The following is a 19,146-nucleotide window of genomic DNA, read 5'->3' on the forward strand; positions in this document are numbered from 1 at the left end:
ATTTCCAGCATTCTGGGACATATTTGTCAAGTAACCCTTTATTACCAGACATTGATGTAAGTATCAGTTAAAAAATACTTATTTGTTGTCTTTGGTTGTAATTCACAAAGTTTATCATATAAGGGGCAAAATTGCTGAATTGTGATTGATCAAGACAGAGGGCATTCTTTTCTTAATTTTTGTAATTGCCCCAGGCAAAATTACTTGAAAATGATTGGCTGAAAATCGCTTAGCAACGGCTGCCAAGGTAAAGGAATTTCTGTTTGTTTTGTTACAATGGTGTCCTGTTTTGCGCAAGATCAGTAAGAAAACATTTTGCCCCTTATATTATAAACAAGTAATCACATGGTTCCTCGTAAAATTAGGGATTAATATCACTTGTGTTTTCGGAAGTTGCAGAAATTGCCCTCATCGCTGCGCGACTCGGGCAATTTCAGCAACTTCCAAAAACACGTGTGATGTTAATCCTTAATTTTACTCGGCCCCATGTGATTACCTATACAAATAAATAAATAAATAAATAAATACGTAAATTGAGGCTCCCCCTCACGGGCTTTTCAACCACAATGTAGACAAACTAAGTGCTTAAAAGTAGCAGAATGGGGACAGCAGGCATTTTTCCTCTACCTACCAGCCTCTAATGACTACCCTATCTCAAGCTTGTCATCAAGAGGAAGGTTATGTTTGTATCCCAGAATTGCTCAATGACAGTTCCAGAGCAGTGACAGTTGCCTGTCTGCCCAGCTTTTGTCTCCAAAGCATTAAAATCTGATAAATCTGTTCCCTTGAACGATGTGGATTTTGTTTTTTCACATCTCGTATTTCTTGCTTAGTGAAACCAAGTTCACGAGCCAGTGGAGTCCAGTCTTTCTCACCAATTTTACCAGCAATGTCTATCAGGAGTTCGTCTGAGATGGTTGACTCATGCTCTGTCTCAGGCCTATAAATATGTTACAATAACTAATAATTAATTATTAAATAAATATTTAAATATATCAGGCTACTAATTACGTATACTTCACCCTCTAATCCTCACAGCACATAATTTATATGAACAAACACAACATTAAACAAAAAAATGCCCATGAGTACAAATTACCCATGAGTTCATTATTATGTGAAATATAGCAGGGTGTCAAGTGACAAATGACACTTAGAAAATAGGAAATAAATAGGAATTCTCACCCCAAAATAGGAAAAAAATTGGAGGATTTCTTTGAGTTCTATCCTCTTAACACTCCCAACAGAAACTCTGTTCCACAACCCAATGCTTTAATATTTAACAGGCACCATGACATACATCCATAATGCATTGCAGCCCCACTTCAACATGGCAAATACACATACATGCAAATGATCCTCCCAGAATCCCTTGCATGTTATTAAAAGCACTGAGAAAGTCTGGGCTCTAGTTTCAGAAGAAAATCACTCATAAAGGCTTCAAACTGGTCTTTTTTGACATAAAGTTTCAGTTTTTTGTAGAATTTATCAATTTTATTTGCAATTTTATTTCATATATTTCAAAATGTTTCTGTGTACCTAGTAAAACCCTAAAAAAAAATAAGAAAAACTAGGAATTTCATGAAAAAATAGGAGAAAATAGGAGGCAGGCCAAAAAATAGGAAAAAATAGGAACTTGACACCCTGAATATAGTGAACTTTTAAAGTGCCTATGAAGTAAAAATTTTTTTTGCCCCGTTTGTTTGCTTATGTCTTGATGAACACAGCTAAGCGATTTTGACTGACCAAAAGAACTTTCTTGTATTATTTTTTTAACCTCAAAGTTTAGCTTTTGCAATCTGAAATGGGTCCATTTTGCGCGCGGTCAAATCTCATCTTACAAAGGAAGTGACATAGTTGGTGGTTCTGAAGACAACAAACAAAAGCTTAAACAAAGCGCCAGAACCACCAACTACGTCATCAGAGCCAAACTCCTTCCCAGTTCCCGGAGACACCGATAACGTCTAATTTAGGGACTTCGAGCCACCAAAAAGCTGATTTAAATTTCTTTTCTTTAAATTTCCTTTGTCATTCCTTAATAAGTACATAATAAGCTACAAAATTATGCTAAAAAATTTTTTAGCTCATAGGCACTTAAGAGTTTGTTCTAACCTACTATGTGGTGCCGGTATATTTAATTCCTCAGGAATGATCGAGAATTTTGTGAGTTTAGTTATCTCATCTTCTGGGAGTTGTAAAATCCAGTTCACCCACTGATCGGCGTCAATATATCCTAAGCAAAGCAGTTTAATAATAAATTGACATTAAAATCATAACTGTCACAATAATACTAGGAGGTTTTTTTTAACCCTTTGATCCATGAGTGATCAGTATTTAATTTCTCCGTACAAAATCATCCCTGAATCACACAGGAACATCATGAGAATAAAGAAGATGATCACTAACTAAAGAAGCTCTTGATTTTCAAACAAATTCTCCTTGTTAGCAATGTAGGAAATGTATGGAGAACAGTATGGAGAATATGCACAATGATATTGTCTTTCTCTCCCTAAATTAACAACACTGGCATGTTACCCTGATCTTTGTTATCCAATGTCTTGACAAGTAGGGCTGCTCTTGAATTGGCGGTTTCCTGAACAGATGACAGAAATATTAATTAAAAGACAAGTATACTTGAATATCTCAGATGCCTTATGCACAGACTTTGACCTGTATGCAAGTAGGTGAGTTATAACAAATTCTGTGTTCTAGCAGGCAAGCTCTGGAGTGCTTTCTTTGATCCCACAGTTAAAAACAATGCTTTTTACTCTGAGAGGTGAGCACCTCTCCCAACAATTCCATCATTTTCTTACAAACAGGTTGTGGAAACAGACAAGTTTATCAGCTCAAGAGTGTTATCTTCGTGTAATGCTCAATTCTTCTGTTTAATTTACAGAGAAATGTAATTATGGTAATTAGTGAGGAGAATTCCTGATTCGATCCTGAGAGTACAAGGTTATCAAATGACTGCTAGATACTAGCCTCCTCCACTTTCTTTTTAAATATTAATTAACTCATCAATTTGATTTTGTTGTCTTTGCATTTTTCATATATTACCTTTATCTTGATCCATAGAAGAAAAAAAAACACCAAAACTATCTTGAGAAAAATTCATGAATCTTTACATTAGACATAAACAGATTAATTTTGTGCATACTTCATCAATGGTGCTATCAAGTGACATCAAGATCTGTTGTAACACAGGGACGTCCAAAGGTTGTGATTTGTTCAGCAATTTAAAAATCCCTAAAACAAGTGATACAGAAACAAGTTAATTCTTTGTTATGGCATTCATGAGTAAAAAAAAAAAATACCAAGAATGCTAGAATGAAGACAATATCGAGTGCCAAATTCACAGTTTATGTCAAATAAAGTTATCAGAAGATATCTCAAATTTTACAAAATGTCTTCTTGTCAAGAAAATTGTCTTTAAGTTACTTCTTTATGTGACAAACAACAGAACCTGAATACATCCTCTTGGAATATTTATTGAAACACAACCTGCCTGAAGCTTCAACCAGCCCCGACGCAAGACATTTTTCTTTCAGGGTGTGGTCAGGATACAGCAACACAAAGCTAATAAGATAAACTCATCTTTTGTTGACCCTATAACTCCTAGTAGTGATTAACATGTAACTTCTTCCTATAAAAATCCATATATTACCAGCAAACAGGTAATGAGAATCCTCCAACTTATCAGGTTAAAGTTATCTTGATCTTATGATAAATTCTCACAACTAATTTACAAGGAAATGTGTAGCACCTAGAAGTGAGAATTAACAATCAGTGTTAATACCTGTATTTGTTAACATTCTTCAATGTTTATAACTTATAATAAATACCTGCTAGTTTCTTATCCAGTGGAGCAGTTTTCCACCACATCAATACACCAACAAATGCATGGAAGTTCACATTTCCATTCTCATCTCTTGGAAAAGTTCTCCAAATCTATAATTCAAATTGTCAAGAAAATATCTCAGAATTTCCACTATTTACTGGCTTCTTACAGCAACCCTTCTCACTATTGATAATTTTGTTCAATGACGGAGAAAGCAATTATTATAATCTTCATTATCAATAATTACTCCAAGTTATTACTCATTTGTGTATCTTCAGTGTTCCCAATTTAGTCATTGTTAGAGATGCTAATAAGTTTTCAACAATTAAAAAAAAGGGCTTTTAATCTTAATTAAACATTCATGAAGTATATTATGAAAGATCACCTGTCTTGCAAATGGATCTGATGTGAAAAGATGCTGTTGAAATGCTTCATTTGGTAAAGTTTGTTCACCATTGGGTCCAAGCTGCTGAAATCTGGCCCATAGCCGCTCAGCTTCTGCCACAGGAACTTTGGAAAAAAGTTGGTGAACTAAGTGATATTAAATTATTCCTTAAGCTTTCCATTCATTAACTGCACTTGATGATCTTGTATATTTGGTGGTAATGTTATAGTCCATCTAGCATGTTCATATACCATTAAACTTGGCCCTTTAACTCCCCAAAGTGATTAACATGTAACTTCTCCCTAAAACATCTATACATTATCCAGTTAACAGGTAAGGAGAATGCTGTAGAACCCTCTTCATTTGATCCATCATCATCAAGCTTTTCTTCTTCAATGGTGCTTGCAGTTTTAGTCGGAGGTGTATGATTCACTTTTTTGAAGTTTGATACAGAATTTCTCTTTGATAGATTTGACAGTCGTCGGGAAAAAAACTCATTTTAGGAGCCGGTAAGTTAAGAAATGTTTTTATGCACAGTTTTAAGCTCCCGCAAAGTAGCAAAAACAGTGTTCAACTATATTGCAATTACCTGAAAATTCCTCTGGGGATGTCGGCTCTATCTGAAGAAATAAAGGGTTTAACACCTCTTCTAGACCAGATTCTGCATCCACACGATTTATCGTCTCTAGCGCGGACTGATCGGTGTCTGCGTCACTGCCTGCATTCTCAGTGTTTTGTTGCTTTTTACTCCCCCGCAGAAACTTGAACATTTGAAAAAGATATTTTAAAAGTTGTTGAAAATTTTTTTCTGGTATTGTTTTATAAAAGGCGGCGTTCCAACACAGATTATTCCCAGCTGATTTTGATTTTAATGCAAATTTTATAGAACTCCAGCCGCCATGTTTGTTTTGAAATATCTTACAATGCACTGTGGGAATGTGTTTACGTCGCTGGGTGAAAGTTGCGACCGCGGCCTGAGTTGTCGTGATCCGTCCTCAAGGAGATTTTTAAGCTTGATGAATGAGTCTCAGAATCGAAAAAACTCAGTTAATCTACACATGCATCATCCATGTCGTCTTCTCCTCTAAACCAAATGTTTAAACCTGCCATTTGTCTTGGCGGTGTGATAATAGCCTTTGCACTGTACTCAACTCGTCAAGTACCAATGGAATTTAAGTTTCAAATTTTAGGGTTAATTTTGTTATTTACATTTGTGATCATCTTCGTTAAGTCACTGATCTTAGTTCTGTGTACACATGTTCTCTTCATTGATATGCCTGACCCTGATAACTACGCGGCAGCTTTGCTGAGGACCTATCAGTCCAAGATGAACGATAATCTCCTTTCAAGAGTGGGAAGAAAAATATTAAAAAGTTTGGGACTTTCCTTGTCTCCGTTGCATATCGTTTGTGGTGGGCGTCGCGTTAACCTTGGGTTAGCGCACAAGAACTCATATGGAAGATTCTTTGATGAGTCTGCAAAATGCTGGTTGAATTGGGATCAGAATGAACACATTGGGCAACATGAGGCAGAAAGAGATTTAATGTGGGATTCAAAGACAATTGAAGATTCTTTCTTGGTTCTTAAGAAGAATATGTTCGACCTGGATTGCATCTTACAATCTGCTGGATTTACAGATTATGTCCTAGTTAGAGGACATATCGCCAAGGAGATTCCATTGTCATACTCACATCACGCAGATGAGTGGCGTTTTTACAACAATGTCAATAAAAGTTGGGTTACATTAGCTGATTATGACAAGTTATCTGACAGACGCTGTGATGAGTCAGACAATTGTCAGGATTTTGACCACCGGAGGAAACTAGCACATCACATTATAAACAAACTTACTGGTACCTCAGATTTTGCATCAAGCTGCATTGATTCACAGTGGTTGAATTTGGACCAGTTTCTTACTTTGCTGTCTAAATATTTAAAAATTGTCATCACTGTGGCTGGTCCAGCAACAGATATGGCATACTTGATTAAAAAGTCATTCAGTTGGACTAGTAATGTTGACAAAATAAGTGCGATGTGGGCAGTTTGTGAACTTGGTATGAATACAGGCAAAATGAATGTATGTGGAATGAATTTTAATGAAGCCGCAGATCTGGAAAGTGCAAAGTTTTTGTCATCCAAATATTTTTCTAAAGCAACTTTTTCTTTTCTGCCCACTGAAACATGCAAAATGACACCACAATTTAAAGTGACTCAGGAGATGGCAGAGGAAATGAGAGTGCTACAATGCGTCAAGGATAAGATAGCGATATGGACTCATGTTAAAGGTGGAAAAACAGAACCTTTGTTTGATTATTTCATCTGTGAGTCCCCAGATATGACAGAAACATTGTTCAAGATGGGTCTCATAAAAGTGTTTGTGATCCCTAAGATACATGAAGGATACCTGATATTGTCACCATGCAAAAGTAAAACCAAATTCACTGCATGGGTGAATCCAAATGAAATGTTTAGGGTTTTTACATGGGGAAAATGCAAAATTTCTTTTGATGGCAATCACTGGTCAACTGCCAAGGTAGTTGACTCCCTTGGGTTAACCTGAGTCTTAATACATAACATAACATAAACTTCATCTATACTCAAATTTTAGAATAGCTAACAAGCTAGTATCTTTGAGCTGAGACTATAAGTGTTTGAAAATCCTTACTGGCAGGAGGCAGACCAATAGGATATTTACACAGCGTAGCTGAAGAGTTAAACTCAAGGTAACCAAGAATAAATCCAGGGAGTGGCAAGGTGGAAGGACTGGAACCCGGTAAACCAGATTGCAAGTCCAGCACCCTAACCACTCAGCAAATATTTGAAGAAATACAATAAATGGTTTGAGGTAAAAGGTCAAGGATGAAGTCAGTTTCTTAGCCAAGTGACCCATCCAGCTGACCCATCCAGCTGACCCATCCAGCTGACCCATCCAGCTGACCCATCCAGCTGACCCATCCAGCTGACCCATCCAGCTGACCCATCCAGCTGACCCATCCAGCTGACCCATCCAGCTGACCCATCCAGCTGACCCATCCAGCTGACCCATCCAGCTGACCCATCCAGCTGGCCCATCCAGCTGGCCCATCCAGCTGACCCATCCAGCTGACCCATCCAGGTATTACATGGCATAAAGCTACTAGGAGTTTCCTTCTATACTCCCCCCTCCCCTGATGGGATGCCAGTCCATCACAAGGTTACCCCCAAGAATTTCATCAGGCTCCCCTGGCAATTTGCCAGTATCCATTTATACCACTTGGGTCATGGTGAAGAGGAGCACTGAGAGAGAAATGATTCTTGCCCAAAAGACAATGCAATGATCTGGCCAGTTCTGAAACCTAGACCTGGGGGAGATCCAGGGGTGGTTCGGGCAAACCCCCTAAATTTTCCCTCAGAACGCTGGAAATCATGTTTCCGAAGACCTAATTTTCAAAATCTTGGACCCCTCATAAGGGGAACAATTCTCCAAACCTCCCTTGACTAAATCCTGGATCCATCCCAGTAGACCTCTAGAACAAGAGTCCAGTGCAATAGCCATTTGGCCACTGTGTCTCCCACAAAATATTTTAACCTAAGAGTAATATTTGATGGTGTTGTCTGATTACCCAAGCAAGAGTGGTCCTAAGAGGGACTGTTGATGGTGGTGGTGACTGATGTTTCAACAACCACTTCGCTCTGATGAAGACTTGACTTCTTTAAAATCCATTGAAAATATCACTACTTTTAAAAGGAAGCTCAAGCCTGTCTTGATACAGAAATTTTATTGATGAATGATAAAATTGAAAGTTGAAGTTGAAAGTAGATTAAAAGATGATCGTTTTTTATATATATAATAATAATATACCGTTTATTTGCCACATTGCAGAATTAACTGAATTAAAGGGCTAAATTTACAATCAATAATTAATTAAAACTACAATTACTAAGAACAGTAAAAGTATCTTAATTAACTATTTACATGTTTGCATATTCACTATTGAAAGGGTTCTGTCCTGGTGTACCGGTTCACAAGGGAATTACCATTGTTCTTCTTTGTTTAGGAGTTATCGGTTAGCTATTGTGTATTGTTTGGTCTTTTGTATTGGCTCTTGTGAACCGGTACACGAGGACAGAACCATTGAAAGAGATAAAGGAACCTGAACCTGGGTCCAGCAACAACTCCTATCTATATATATTTGTGAATTTCTCAGTTTTTGTCAAATGGCATCGAAAAACCATTTATTGGAACATCAATAAAGTTTGTATTGTATTGTATTGTATTATATTCTAGGTTGTCTAAGCACCAGTCACTAATTGCAAAGGCAGGCCTTTTCAGGATTACACCCTCTAGGAACATCAGACCACAGGATTAAATATTTGAAGAAATATTAGTACTGCAGGAGATTGACGCAAAAATACTCATCCCCAGTTCTTGCACTCCCACAATTCACTGGGGTCATGGAACACCTGACAAAATGGTTGAAGAGCCAATGCGACCCCTCCCCCCCCTATAGAGACCTTGTCTTGTCTTTCACTACCTCATAACTTCTTGGAAAGTTATGACGCAGCTGTTGTGGTAATTCCTTACTTCAGTCTGCTCTAACAGGTATAGTTGAGGTATGCCGGCAACTTTTCTCATATATCCTGGGTGTCCTGTGCACTCTCTTGGACTCATTTCTAAAATCAACGTTGTGTAAATATCATCTAGGCGTCCATTGATGATTTTGGGTTTGGTAGAAATCCAAGATGGCGTCGCCTTTTGAGGGTGACGGTGTACGAGTTTTATTGACTTGTTCCTGTTCTGCCTTATCTCCAGCGGCTCGTTTGTACTTCTGCCGACACTGCATTAAGCTGAGATGTCCTCTGTGTGTCTCTCATGAGGTAATTTGGAGTATTCACCTGGAAAAACAGCTCAATTCTAAACGTGACTGATCCTCTGTTTTGGCATTTTTAAAGGTGGATTCCTACTATTGTCCAAACTGCCTGGAAAACATGCCTTCCGCAGAAGCTAAAGTTAAGAAGAACAGGTAAAAGTGTACAGTGACTAAAGGGACGAGCGCATTGAAATGTGATGAAATACCATTCTGTCGATGTAGTTCGTGCTGTCGATATATATACTACGAGAACTTAGGGAACAATACTATTGAAGGGATGTCGCTAAGTTTGTGATCATCACGGAATATTAGACCTAAGATTTTAATGGAATATGCTTTTATATTAGTGTTCAGAAGCAAATGTTTAAGTATATACGTAACGAATGGCGTAAAAAATGAACGAAATCAGATCACCTTGTATTAAACCAACGAGGTACAGCTAGTACATGAATTTAGGAGCCCTTCATCAAAAGAAGTGGTTTATGAAAGTCCTCTGAATAACTTTTATAGTGTAAATCAGTGTACTAGTGAATGTTTTCTCGGTATGTACTACATAAAAAATCTAAGTTTCTTTTTTATGGATTACAGATGTGCCAATTGCTTTGACTGTCCAAGCTGTGGTAACACACTTTCAACACGAGCCACAGCAGTGGCCATACAGGCCGAGAAGGGAGGGGATGATGCCAAAGCTATGCAAGCTAAGAAAGTGTACTACTTAGCTTGTGGCTTCTGTCGCTGGTCATCCAGAGATGTCGGCATTGAAGATAAAAGTGTTGGTGGGTTAAAATTACCATTTGTTGAACAGAGCATGGCATCATACATGTGTAGCACAACTAAATTTTTTGGGGTTATTTTTAGTCTGTTTCAAAACTCATTTCAGTCAAAGCCCTCTTAACATTAAGCCCCTTCTTAGGTTGACCAGCATCTAATTTCTCTCGCATGTTAGGCAGGGGTTTCATTAAGGGCCAGGCACCGGGCAAATTGACCGGTTGTGAGGACGGTTTTGCCCACCTGATTTGACAGTCTGGAGGAAAGTTTATCTTATAAAGAAGTTCAGTTCAAAGAGTTTTGCCCACCTGTGAAAACCAGTTGCCCTCCTGCAGAAAACATTAATGAAGCCCCTGGTTAAGGTCATGAGAATCAAGGAAATGATCACCAACTTAGAAAGTTCCTGATTTTTATAAAAATTCTCTTTGTCAACACCTTAGGAAATGTATAGAGAACAGTATGGAGAATACTGTAAACATACTGATATTAGGTTCATAAACACACTATACATACTCATGGAAGTTCTAACCATTGAAACTTTATTAATAAGCTCTTAAAGGACCAGTGTCACTGATGCACATGCACAGTTGTACACAAACAATCTAATTTGTTATGTTTTTTTTCTTTTGATGCTAAATTTTCCTTACTTTTTTTTTTTTTTTTTTCATTTTTCTAGCAAGTGGTGCATGGCAAGAACAGGAGAGTCCTGCTACAAAAAGGGTACTAAGTCAACTTAATATTACTTGCAGTAAATGGTTTGAACCCGGGGGTAACATGTGAAGGTGTAGTCTGATCGTCCGAGTGAGTGTAGTCCTGAGAAGGACTGTTGTCGGTGGTGGTGACTGACGTTTCGACTCACGTTTCGACATTTCAACATTTCATCATCAGAGTCAAGTGAATGATTGTTGTCAGTAGAATTCTACTGACAACAATCATTCACTTGACTCTGATAATGACTTCCGCACAGGTTGTCGAAACGTCAGTCACTACCACCGACAACAGTCCTTCTCAGGACTGCACTCACACGGACGATCAGACTACACCTTCACATAAATATTACTTGTTGCTCAGGGTTCTTGGATCTAACAGAAGTTCCTTTCACTTCCAAGATGTCTTTGGTAATTCCCCTCACTGTCTGCCATAGAATTCTTATGTTGTTAGTTTAGAGAATTTGATATTGGATCAACTAATAATCCTCCTATAGCTTATCACTCGCATAGCTGATATTGTATTGATATTGTAAGGAGAAATTCTCCAAAGTAACATGATAAGAATTGTATGGCAGACAGTTAGGAGAATTACAAGGTAGATCTTGAGAGTGAAAGGTGTAAGGTTGTTGTTCACTAAACAGGATAACGTGTTGTTATTTGTTCATTTTTTTCTTTGACATTCTTTCGGCTGACTCTAAGGTCAACATCCTGGTGGAGTATTACAGACAACTTGCACAGAAAGAGAAAGTGGAACGGGAGAAAAAGAAATTGACTAAACGACGCAATTTCATGCATTTATCTGTGAGTAACTAGCTTGTATGTGAACAGATTGACAGATTTTGCCAGAATGTTAGACAAATGACAACTTTACAACTACAGTGTATTTTTGTGAATATGCATTTTTTTTAAGCTGATCAAGACTTAAACCTGTCTTAGATAAATTTTCTTTATTAAAAGTGGAATGTATAAAACACAGTGATCTAGAAAGCCATTATATTTTGCATCTAGTTAAATTTCAATTATCATGTAAACCAAGAATTTCCTAAAATGAAAACTCAGTGTAAATAGGGATTTCTTTGAATTTGCCAAAAGTTTAAGTTTATTGAAATAACTTCACCTTGAATTTAATTAGCAGTAAAATATTTCTGCCATAATAATATTGATTAACATTTCTATACAACCATCTGATCCTGCATGGTATAAATTAATGTGACAATGGAATGCAGTTTACTCCAAGGAAGGTAAGATACTTTGAATTGTTACTAAATAGGACATATAAATCAACTGAAGTGCCTAGACAGTTAACTTTTTTAAATTGTCATTTAATTAAGTTAAATTCAAATTAGCACTAGGCATTGTTTTGGGGATGAAAAAGATATTTAATAGCTCTTTGCAATTGAAATTTTGTACATTGTAATTCTAAAACCAAAAATTACCGGACTTGCAGTAATTTTTGAAGGCAATAAGCTTCTCATGAGAGAAGCTTATTGCCTTCTCTTATGTTTAATGTAACTTAGATTTGAGTAAGATTATTTCATAAGGCATAAGTTTTACAAGTCATTTCTTAAATGTAGCTTAATTCATGATTTAAACTTGCAAAATAAAATTACATATTTTTCCTGTTTCTTGTTCAATGGTAAACTGCTTTCTCTGCTTCTTTTTATTATTCAACATTGCACAATCTTTTGCAGTCAATTGCAACAACCATGGTATTTTATTTCAACTGCTTATGTTAATAGTAACTCATTCAGTCCAAGTGGCAACTTTTTCTCAATTTTGTTGTTGAAGGATAAATTTGGCTTGTCATCACTAACAAAACGCAAAAGCAGCCTTTCCTATCTTACTGCTAGTTTTGGTCCAAAAGGGTAAGTTTTTTGTTTATTTTTACTGTCATGAGAGTCTATTATGTACAGTATGCTATTATGTACAGTATGCATGGTTCTCATGAGAAGCTGGTAAGTGGTGGAAAAGTTTTAGACCATTGCAAGGTTAACCATATCTCAGAGAGTTTCTAATTTTAAATTTTTCGGGGGAGCATGCTCCCGGACCCCTTTTGAGAGGCATGTTGCCTCACAACATGACATGCTTGCTATGCATGCATAATTCAATCTAACTGCCAACTCAGTTCAGATCATGCATCTGTTCCATTTTCTAATGACAACCCCACCTTATACCTTTCATTGCAATCTAAATGTTTCTGTCCTTGAGCTAGTAAAGCTGCAGCATGTGATTTTGCTCGCAGGAAAGAATTAGTGGATGAAGATGTTAATTTGAAGAATCCAAGTGAAGCGGTAGAAGAAGTGGAAACATTACCTGAGGAATTTTACAACAAGCCCTTGATCCTTGAAAAAGGTAGCTGGAAATACAGTTTCATTTTATGGTTCGAATTGCAAATTTAGTGCATCAATGTCATCCCAGTGAGCAACTGGGCGCCTTCCCCTTGTCCCCCCCAAACCCAACTGATAACAAGTTAGAGTTAACGCAATGTCAGGGGAGGTTTAGCTGCTCTGTTTCTCAGATACTGACCCAGTTCCACTTTAGTTTAGTTCAATATTCTTCTCTATGTCAAGGTGAGTCCCCATATTAGAAAGCTTACTTTCTCTAACAATTTATTTTCTAGTTCCAAATCTATCACAAAGACTTTGTCAGCCTGATTTCCAGCCAGGAGCCATAAGGTGAGTGAAGGATGTTTATTCACAACTTGTTACAAACAGAAAAGTGCATTTATGGTTGTACAACCATTAACTAGCTTCTTGAGTGCTTAGGAAACCTCCCAAGTGCATCTATAACTCAGTAGAGTACACTGTGGTGTTTACCATTTGTTTTGTAAAATAACATTGATGCATTCTAGCAGAAGAGTTCCCTTTTATTTAAAACTGAAATCTTACATGACCAGAAAAAATAAGTGCACCGAAACTTGTTTTTGCATTGCTCATGTCAGCAGTGCACACCCATGTGCAAATGGTGGACACAAAATTGACCAATCAGAGCACACTCTATACCTTGGCTATGTTATAATTAAAAATATTGTTACATTTACTTTATTAATGATATTATTTTGTTTTCTGTTTATATTTCAGTGATCTTCATCCCAGACACAAACACCTCCTGGCCAAGAGATCGCAACGCTGCAGGGTGAGAAAAACAAACCTGATAGTCATCTAATTTTGGAAAGAAGTAATAGTGATATTTTGGCTCATCACTAAGACAGCTTTGTTGTTTCTTTGCTCAGGAATGCGAGCATAACCTTAGCAAGCCAGAGTTCAACCCATCTTCAATAAAGTTCAAGATTCAGTTAGGAGCAGTGTAAGTGCATGATTATATTCAATGTCTAAGGGTGTTCTTTGGGGGAGTCCAAGTGCTGCATGTTACCAACTTTGGAGTGTTTCCTTTGGGTGACCCTTAATTTAAAGCTTTGTTCTGTTGTGGCATTTAGGTGTTGTGCTACACTTATAGAAGTTTTCTTGCCATGTAAAAATTACTTTGAACTTGAATTTACCCTTTAACCAGTCTGTCTGTTTGTTTATCTTGTTCAGGCATTATGTACCAATGTTGAAAATTTCAAGTGTCCCAGTGCTGAAGTTTGGTAAGGTGAGTGTCAATTGTGAGCTCAAATTCTTCCCTTGTTTCACAGCAATTTTTTATTTTTTTCACCAACCTGAGAGGCAGAGTCAGGATAATTTAAATTCTCAAAGCCTAGGTACTTACAATAAAAAAGCAGCACAGTGCCAATCAGAGTAAGGAACCCAATTAGTGACTGGTGATTATCCAATGTTATCACCTGCCACAGTTCTGCTGTACAGCGGTCCAAACATTGCAATCCTCACCTAATAGGTTGAGTCTAGCATCGATAGTAATTGTATATCGAGAGATAACAATAAAAGCCTCATTTATTGTTTATCAGTAATGAGAGAAATGGTGGCTGTATCTCTAGGGTGCTGGACTCTGGTTCTAACGGGACAGGTTTGAGACCTGGCCGGGTCATTGTGTCAGGTTCTTGGGTGAAGCACTTTACTTCTTCAGTCCCACTTTCCACGCAAGGAAGGAATGTGAACTTGCGAATTGTCAAGGGAGTCTGACAAAGTACTAGGCAGGGGGGTAACCTTGTAATGGACTGGCATCCCATCTGGGGGAGAGTAGTAATAATTTATTGTAGTTGTTTCATGGCATGGAAACCAGGATAAACCCTAGCTGGATGAGCCATGTGGTTGGAGTACAGACTTTTTCTTTATCATTATCAATACAAGGAGCAAACATTTTTCTTTAATTTGTGATTGTAGGAATCTCAAGTGACCCTCTCACTGACAAATCCAGTTGAAAATTTATTAAAAGTCACTCTGCTAAGATTTGAGGAAGAGACAAAGGACACAGGCGAAGAGAGTGATGTACAAAACAAAGGGGACAAGTCAGATCAGACTGCTGATAAGAAAGACAACAAGACTGAAAATGAAGAGAAGAAAGAAGATGAAAAGAAAGATGAAGCTAAAGAGAAGAGTGAAGCAGAACAAGAGAAAGATGCAGAGAAAGAGAAAAAGAAGGACAGTTCTATTGGAGTGGCAGCTGTCATTCGTAAGCCTGATCGCAGCATGAATAACAGTTGTGAAAGTAGATCTTTTGTATCCACCGCTGAGGTAATTCTTCATATTTTTTTAAAACCCTGTAAGAGTTACCAGTGCCTAAGAGTGACCAGCATCTAATTTCTCCTTACAATATCGCTCCTAGAATTTTTGAGGAGGTCTTTGATTCCTTTTTAATAACAATAGTTTTAGTCTTGGCCGCTCGTGGAAGTTAAAGTGTCCACTGTCCAAGGTTCCTCTGAGAAGGCAACTCGTGTTCAGCAATTAGTTTTTGTAATCACTATCGTTTGTTTGTTTGTTTGTTGTACAAGGTTGTCTTGCCAACGTTCCCGCTGATGTTAGGAGCGCGTGATGAGGCTGCTGAGTTTGATGAAATAGACTCTGCTACTCCTGCGGAAATGTTTAATGATGATCCAAGGTTAGATATGAAGTTCATTATTACGTAATGAATAAAGGCTGATAGTTTCTAAAGAAACTGTTTGGGGCTGCGTCGGTGGGGGTAACGAAATAATTTGGATATATCAACAAAGTTGAAATGGTAAATTGGCCGCCGTAACGATAACAAAAGCTGACGTTTCGAGCGGTAGCCCTTCGTTGGAGCTAACGCTCGAAACGTCCTCATTATTACGTAAGTTCATCGCTGCTGCCGGGAGGTTGATAACTCTACTGGCTCGGATGAAATATTTCTCTTAAAACGAATAAGTTATTTCCAGAGAAAGATGATTGGTTTTACTTGAACCATAATATTTTTATAGCTACAATGTATTAAGCTGTTATTTATAACGGTATCTCTGCTTTTCTTTCCATATCAGAGTTGTCGTCAACCGACAAGCCAACAAGTTGTGGTTTCTTGTAAAAGTTTTGCCGCAAAAGTCAATAGGAGATGTAAAAGTGAGTGGGAGTTCTTGTCGTATTCAGGGCAGTTCTCTAAATTGATTGTCGAAAATACGGCAGCATTGTACTTGTTTTGAATAACCCATTTTGGTGATTGGTCAAGGAAACACTTGCCACCCTCTCTGCCAATCAAATTTAAGAATGAAACCAATCATGACTTGGTCACGTGCGTTTTCCCGCGCTTGAAGCCGGTGGCACGTTTTTATCTTGATTTCTCATTGGCTCTTTGGATTGTTCACGTTAGCTCTGGTAACGCGTCGGTGTTTGTTTTTCGACTCTTAAAAGTGCTCTTCACAGTCAAGTATCGCTAGAATCTCTTTATCCCACATATATTGGTTTTACAGAAACTTAGCCTACGAGCAGTCCCTCAATAATAGGGACCTCAAGCAGTCAGGACGGCAACGCCAAGGAAGACTTCGAATAAAAAATTAATTTCTACTTTTAATTAGAATTTCGAAAAGGGCTACATGTGTTTACCATTTCGTACGGCGCCACAACTCAACCTCAACATAACGTCTAAAAGTACCGTTGAGTTACAAATAGAAATTAATATAATTTGCCGTTGCGTTTTCGGTTCGCAGACGACGCAAATTTTGCTGATTTCACGTTATCGTTTTGCAAAGGACGGCTGAGAAATGTACTAAGTTTTAAAATGCACGTGCTGAGCTATTGTTCTGCTAATTAGATCTTTTGTTTTTCCACGTTCTCGTTGCCGTCGCCGTCGTGGTTTGCTTAAGGTCCCTAATTAGCGCTGATGGACGCACGTTTCTTTCCCCGCGGAAAGATTTGAGACGAGTCGAAGAGTGGTCTGGCACTAATGATATCGGTGTTAGGCCGTTACCAGACCTCTCCTCGGCTCGCGTTGTTCAAGGCCTCATATTTTTCGGTGGGTGAGAAAACGCTGCTCGAGCACCTGCTGGCAGGATAAGGAAAGCTAACCAAACCTGTCTCTTTATCAGTGGAGCTGTGCTATGCATGTAGTCTTCTCTAAAAAAAGACACTAATGGCTAATTTACTATAATAATTTTTCAGTTTTCCCTGATCATGCAGTATGAGTACAAACACATAACAACAGCCTTGGTACGAGGCGGTCAGGAGTCAGAAGAACAAGTTGTTACACTGAAACACAAGCTACATATCAACCTCGGCCCAGTCCTGTCCGAGTCATAAACTTAATATGATATTTATAGAACAATAGAGAGGGAAATATGACATTTATGGCTCAGGATAAGGAAAAGCCGCTGTTCATTATCATATGATTTGTGGGGGATGTTGGCGGTTCGTCTTTTTCATCGTGAGGTTTGGCTTCGTCGTCGTCGTCTGTTGTAAACAATAATAATAACATCCAGCACTTGAGAAGGGCATTTGAACGCAATTTTGGCTGTGGGGTGGGGGGGGGGGACGATTTTAACAAACTATTCTTCAAAAATTTAAATGCCTGGAGGGCACAAGTTCGTCTAAGTTCTTTAATTCGTCTTCATTAGCTGTCAGCTGAGAGGCTGTAGCAATCATGACTCGACGTCGTCGTTGCCAGTAGTTAGCTTCGCTCTCCTGATCCTTCCAGAATCTAACGTAGGACTTTGACGACCTGTGGTTTGATAATGAAATGAGGTGTCTTGAGAAAGTGGATGTAAAGGATTTTAGGGTATGTTTAAATTTATTTAAAGAATTATTGTGAGTCTGCTGAAAGAACAAGCCCAAGAGCGACTTTATATCTCAGGGATGGATGGTCCAAGTACTTGAAAGCAAGACAACTATGTCAAAACTTTCTCTTTTCATTCACGCTCATCTTTCATCGAAACGAGCGAGACATGGAGACGAGGTAGATTAGCGAAAGAAAATTAACCTATTATAAAAAAGGGGAATCAATTTATATGAACAACTGCGAACCTACCCCTCCCTCAACCCAAAATTAACCCCCTGTGGGTTGGGTTAGGGACATTGATCCAAGGAGAGTTATCAGATGGTCAGCATGGGTAATAAAACATGCTAAAACTTCTGAAAAGTGGATCGGTATGTTAATGACAGGGTTGCAATAAAGGAAGGGCCAATTCTGCATAACACTTTAAACCCTAACTTCAGTATGCGAGCTCTACATATTGTCCTCTATACATTTCCTAGGATACTTACAAGAATTGTTTGTCCAGCAATTAAGAGCTTCATGAGTTCGCGATCATTTCCTTCATTTGGTAATATCAACTAAGTTGAAATTGTAAATTGGCCGCCGTAAAGAGTTAAAAAGCTGACGTTTCGAGCGTTAGACCTTCGTCAGAGCGAATGGAGGAATTGTGGGTTGTGGGTGGGTTTATATGCGGAAAGTGAAGCTACGCTATCGGTGGGAGCATGGCCACTGTCGGCCCATTGTCTCGGCTTGCAGTTGCCCTACCGAACTTATTTCCAGCTATTTAGACAAAATTATGGCTCCCATCGTCAAAACTTTACCATCATATTAAAGGCAGCCAACGCGCTCTTCAAACTTTTCGCGACTTTAATTCAGATTTCCTTGGCCAAGACAAACTTCTTTTCACCATGGACATTACATCTGTTCATGCCGCCATTCCTAATGGCGAAGGTTTTCTGGCTCTCAAACATTTTTTTGGGGAGCAGGGATGGCGCAGTGGTGAGAGCACTCGCCTCCCACCACTGTGGCCCGGGTTCGATTCCCGGACCTGGCGTCTCATGTGGGTTGAGTTTGTTGTTGGTTCTCGTCCTTGCTCCGAGGGTTTTTCTCCGGGTCCTCCGGTTTTCCTCCCTCCGCAAAAACCAACATTCTAAATTCCAATTCGATCTGGAACAGTGGACAAGAATAGCCACCCAGTGGATGTCCATTGTTAAATCATTATTTATTTATTTATTCATTATTTATTTATTTGATCAACGCACTGTTAAAGAACCTAAATCTGAAACACTACTTCGCTTAGCTGAAGTAGTGCTCTCCCACAGTTACTTTCAATTCGGGGACAACTTTTTCAAACAAACTAATGGCATAGCCATAGGTACCAAAACGGGACCCAGCTATGCCAATCTTTTTGTAGGTTTTTGTCGAACACCAATTTTTCAGCCAATACAACGGCCCCAAACCTGAACTCTACTGTCGCTACATTGACGACTGTATCGGCGCTAC

General features: G+C 38.4%; 3 protein-coding genes across 4 annotated transcripts in view; 2 read left to right on the forward strand and 1 right to left on the reverse strand.

Moving 5' to 3' along the window:
- The window catches only part of LOC111340379 (uncharacterized), a 5,490-nt gene extending 359 nt beyond the window's left edge, over positions 1 to 5,131 (reverse strand). The window contains exons 1-7 of the mRNA XM_088747653.1: positions 4,813 to 5,131; positions 4,224 to 4,348; positions 3,843 to 3,948; positions 3,158 to 3,246; positions 2,536 to 2,593; positions 2,113 to 2,233; positions 1 to 940 (exon numbers count right to left, since the gene is read on the reverse strand). The exon at positions 1 to 940 is cut by the window's left edge and continues 359 nt beyond it. Coding sequence (XP_088603779.1) covers positions 679 to 940; positions 2,113 to 2,233; positions 2,536 to 2,593; positions 3,158 to 3,246; positions 3,843 to 3,948; positions 4,224 to 4,348; positions 4,813 to 4,993 — 942 coding nt within the window. The 5' untranslated portion in view covers positions 4,994 to 5,131 and the 3' untranslated portion in view covers positions 1 to 678. The remainder of the gene's footprint in view (positions 941 to 2,112; positions 2,234 to 2,535; positions 2,594 to 3,157; positions 3,247 to 3,842; positions 3,949 to 4,223; positions 4,349 to 4,812) is intronic.
- Positions 5,132 to 5,148: 17 nt separating this feature from the next.
- On the forward strand, positions 5,149 to 8,479 carry LOC148736633 (uncharacterized). Its single transcript, XM_088747643.1, has 2 exons — positions 5,149 to 7,104; positions 7,313 to 8,479. The coding sequence occupies exon 1, from the start codon at positions 5,293 to 5,295 to the stop codon at positions 6,781 to 6,783; it is 1,491 nt and encodes a 496-aa protein (XP_088603769.1). The 5' UTR covers positions 5,149 to 5,292; the 3' UTR covers positions 6,784 to 7,104; positions 7,313 to 8,479.
- A 426-nt stretch (positions 8,480 to 8,905) lies between these two features.
- LOC111340377 (dynactin subunit 4) lies at positions 8,906 to 18,085 on the forward strand. 2 transcript variants are annotated; one of them, XM_022947219.2, is made up of 16 exons: positions 8,906 to 9,080; positions 9,156 to 9,226; positions 9,662 to 9,849; positions 10,518 to 10,561; positions 11,251 to 11,352; positions 11,778 to 11,792; positions 12,340 to 12,416; positions 12,794 to 12,903; positions 13,172 to 13,226; positions 13,632 to 13,686; positions 13,784 to 13,857; positions 14,088 to 14,142; positions 14,832 to 15,182; positions 15,440 to 15,546; positions 15,941 to 16,019; positions 17,055 to 18,085. In XM_022947219.2, exons 1-16 carry the CDS (start codon positions 8,946 to 8,948, stop codon positions 17,190 to 17,192), a joined length of 1,656 nt encoding a protein of 551 aa, XP_022802954.2. In that variant the 5' UTR covers positions 8,906 to 8,945; the 3' UTR covers positions 17,193 to 18,085. The 2 variants fall into 2 exon arrangements, with proteins under 2 accessions (XP_022802954.2, XP_022802956.2); XM_022947221.2 differs by lacking the exon at positions 11,778 to 11,792 and having other exon boundaries at positions 8,907 to 9,080.
- The last annotated feature ends 1,061 nt before the right edge of the window (positions 18,086 to 19,146 follow it).

This window comes from Stylophora pistillata, chromosome 2 (genome assembly GCF_964205215.1).
Source record: "Stylophora pistillata chromosome 2, jaStyPist1.2, whole genome shotgun sequence".
Classification (NCBI taxonomy): Eukaryota; Metazoa; Cnidaria; class Anthozoa; order Scleractinia; family Pocilloporidae; genus Stylophora; species Stylophora pistillata.

Bases quoted from the DNA above. Each gene is read 5' to 3' on its own strand.
- LOC148736633 (XM_088747643.1), top strand. From the start codon at position 5,293: ATGTCGTCTTCTCCTCTAAACCAAATGTTTAAACCTGCCATTTGTCTT.
- LOC111340377 (XM_022947219.2), top strand. From the start codon at position 8,946: ATGGCGTCGCCTTTTGAGGGTGACGGTGTACGAGTTTTATTGACTTGT. The intron at 10,562-11,250 runs GTACTAAGTCAA...GCTGACTCTAAG, and splicing joins AGAGTCCTGCTACAAAAAGG to GTCAACATCCTGGTGGAGTA. The intron at 12,417-12,793 runs GTAAGTTTTTTG...TTTTGCTCGCAG, and splicing joins GCTAGTTTTGGTCCAAAAGG to GAAAGAATTAGTGGATGAAG.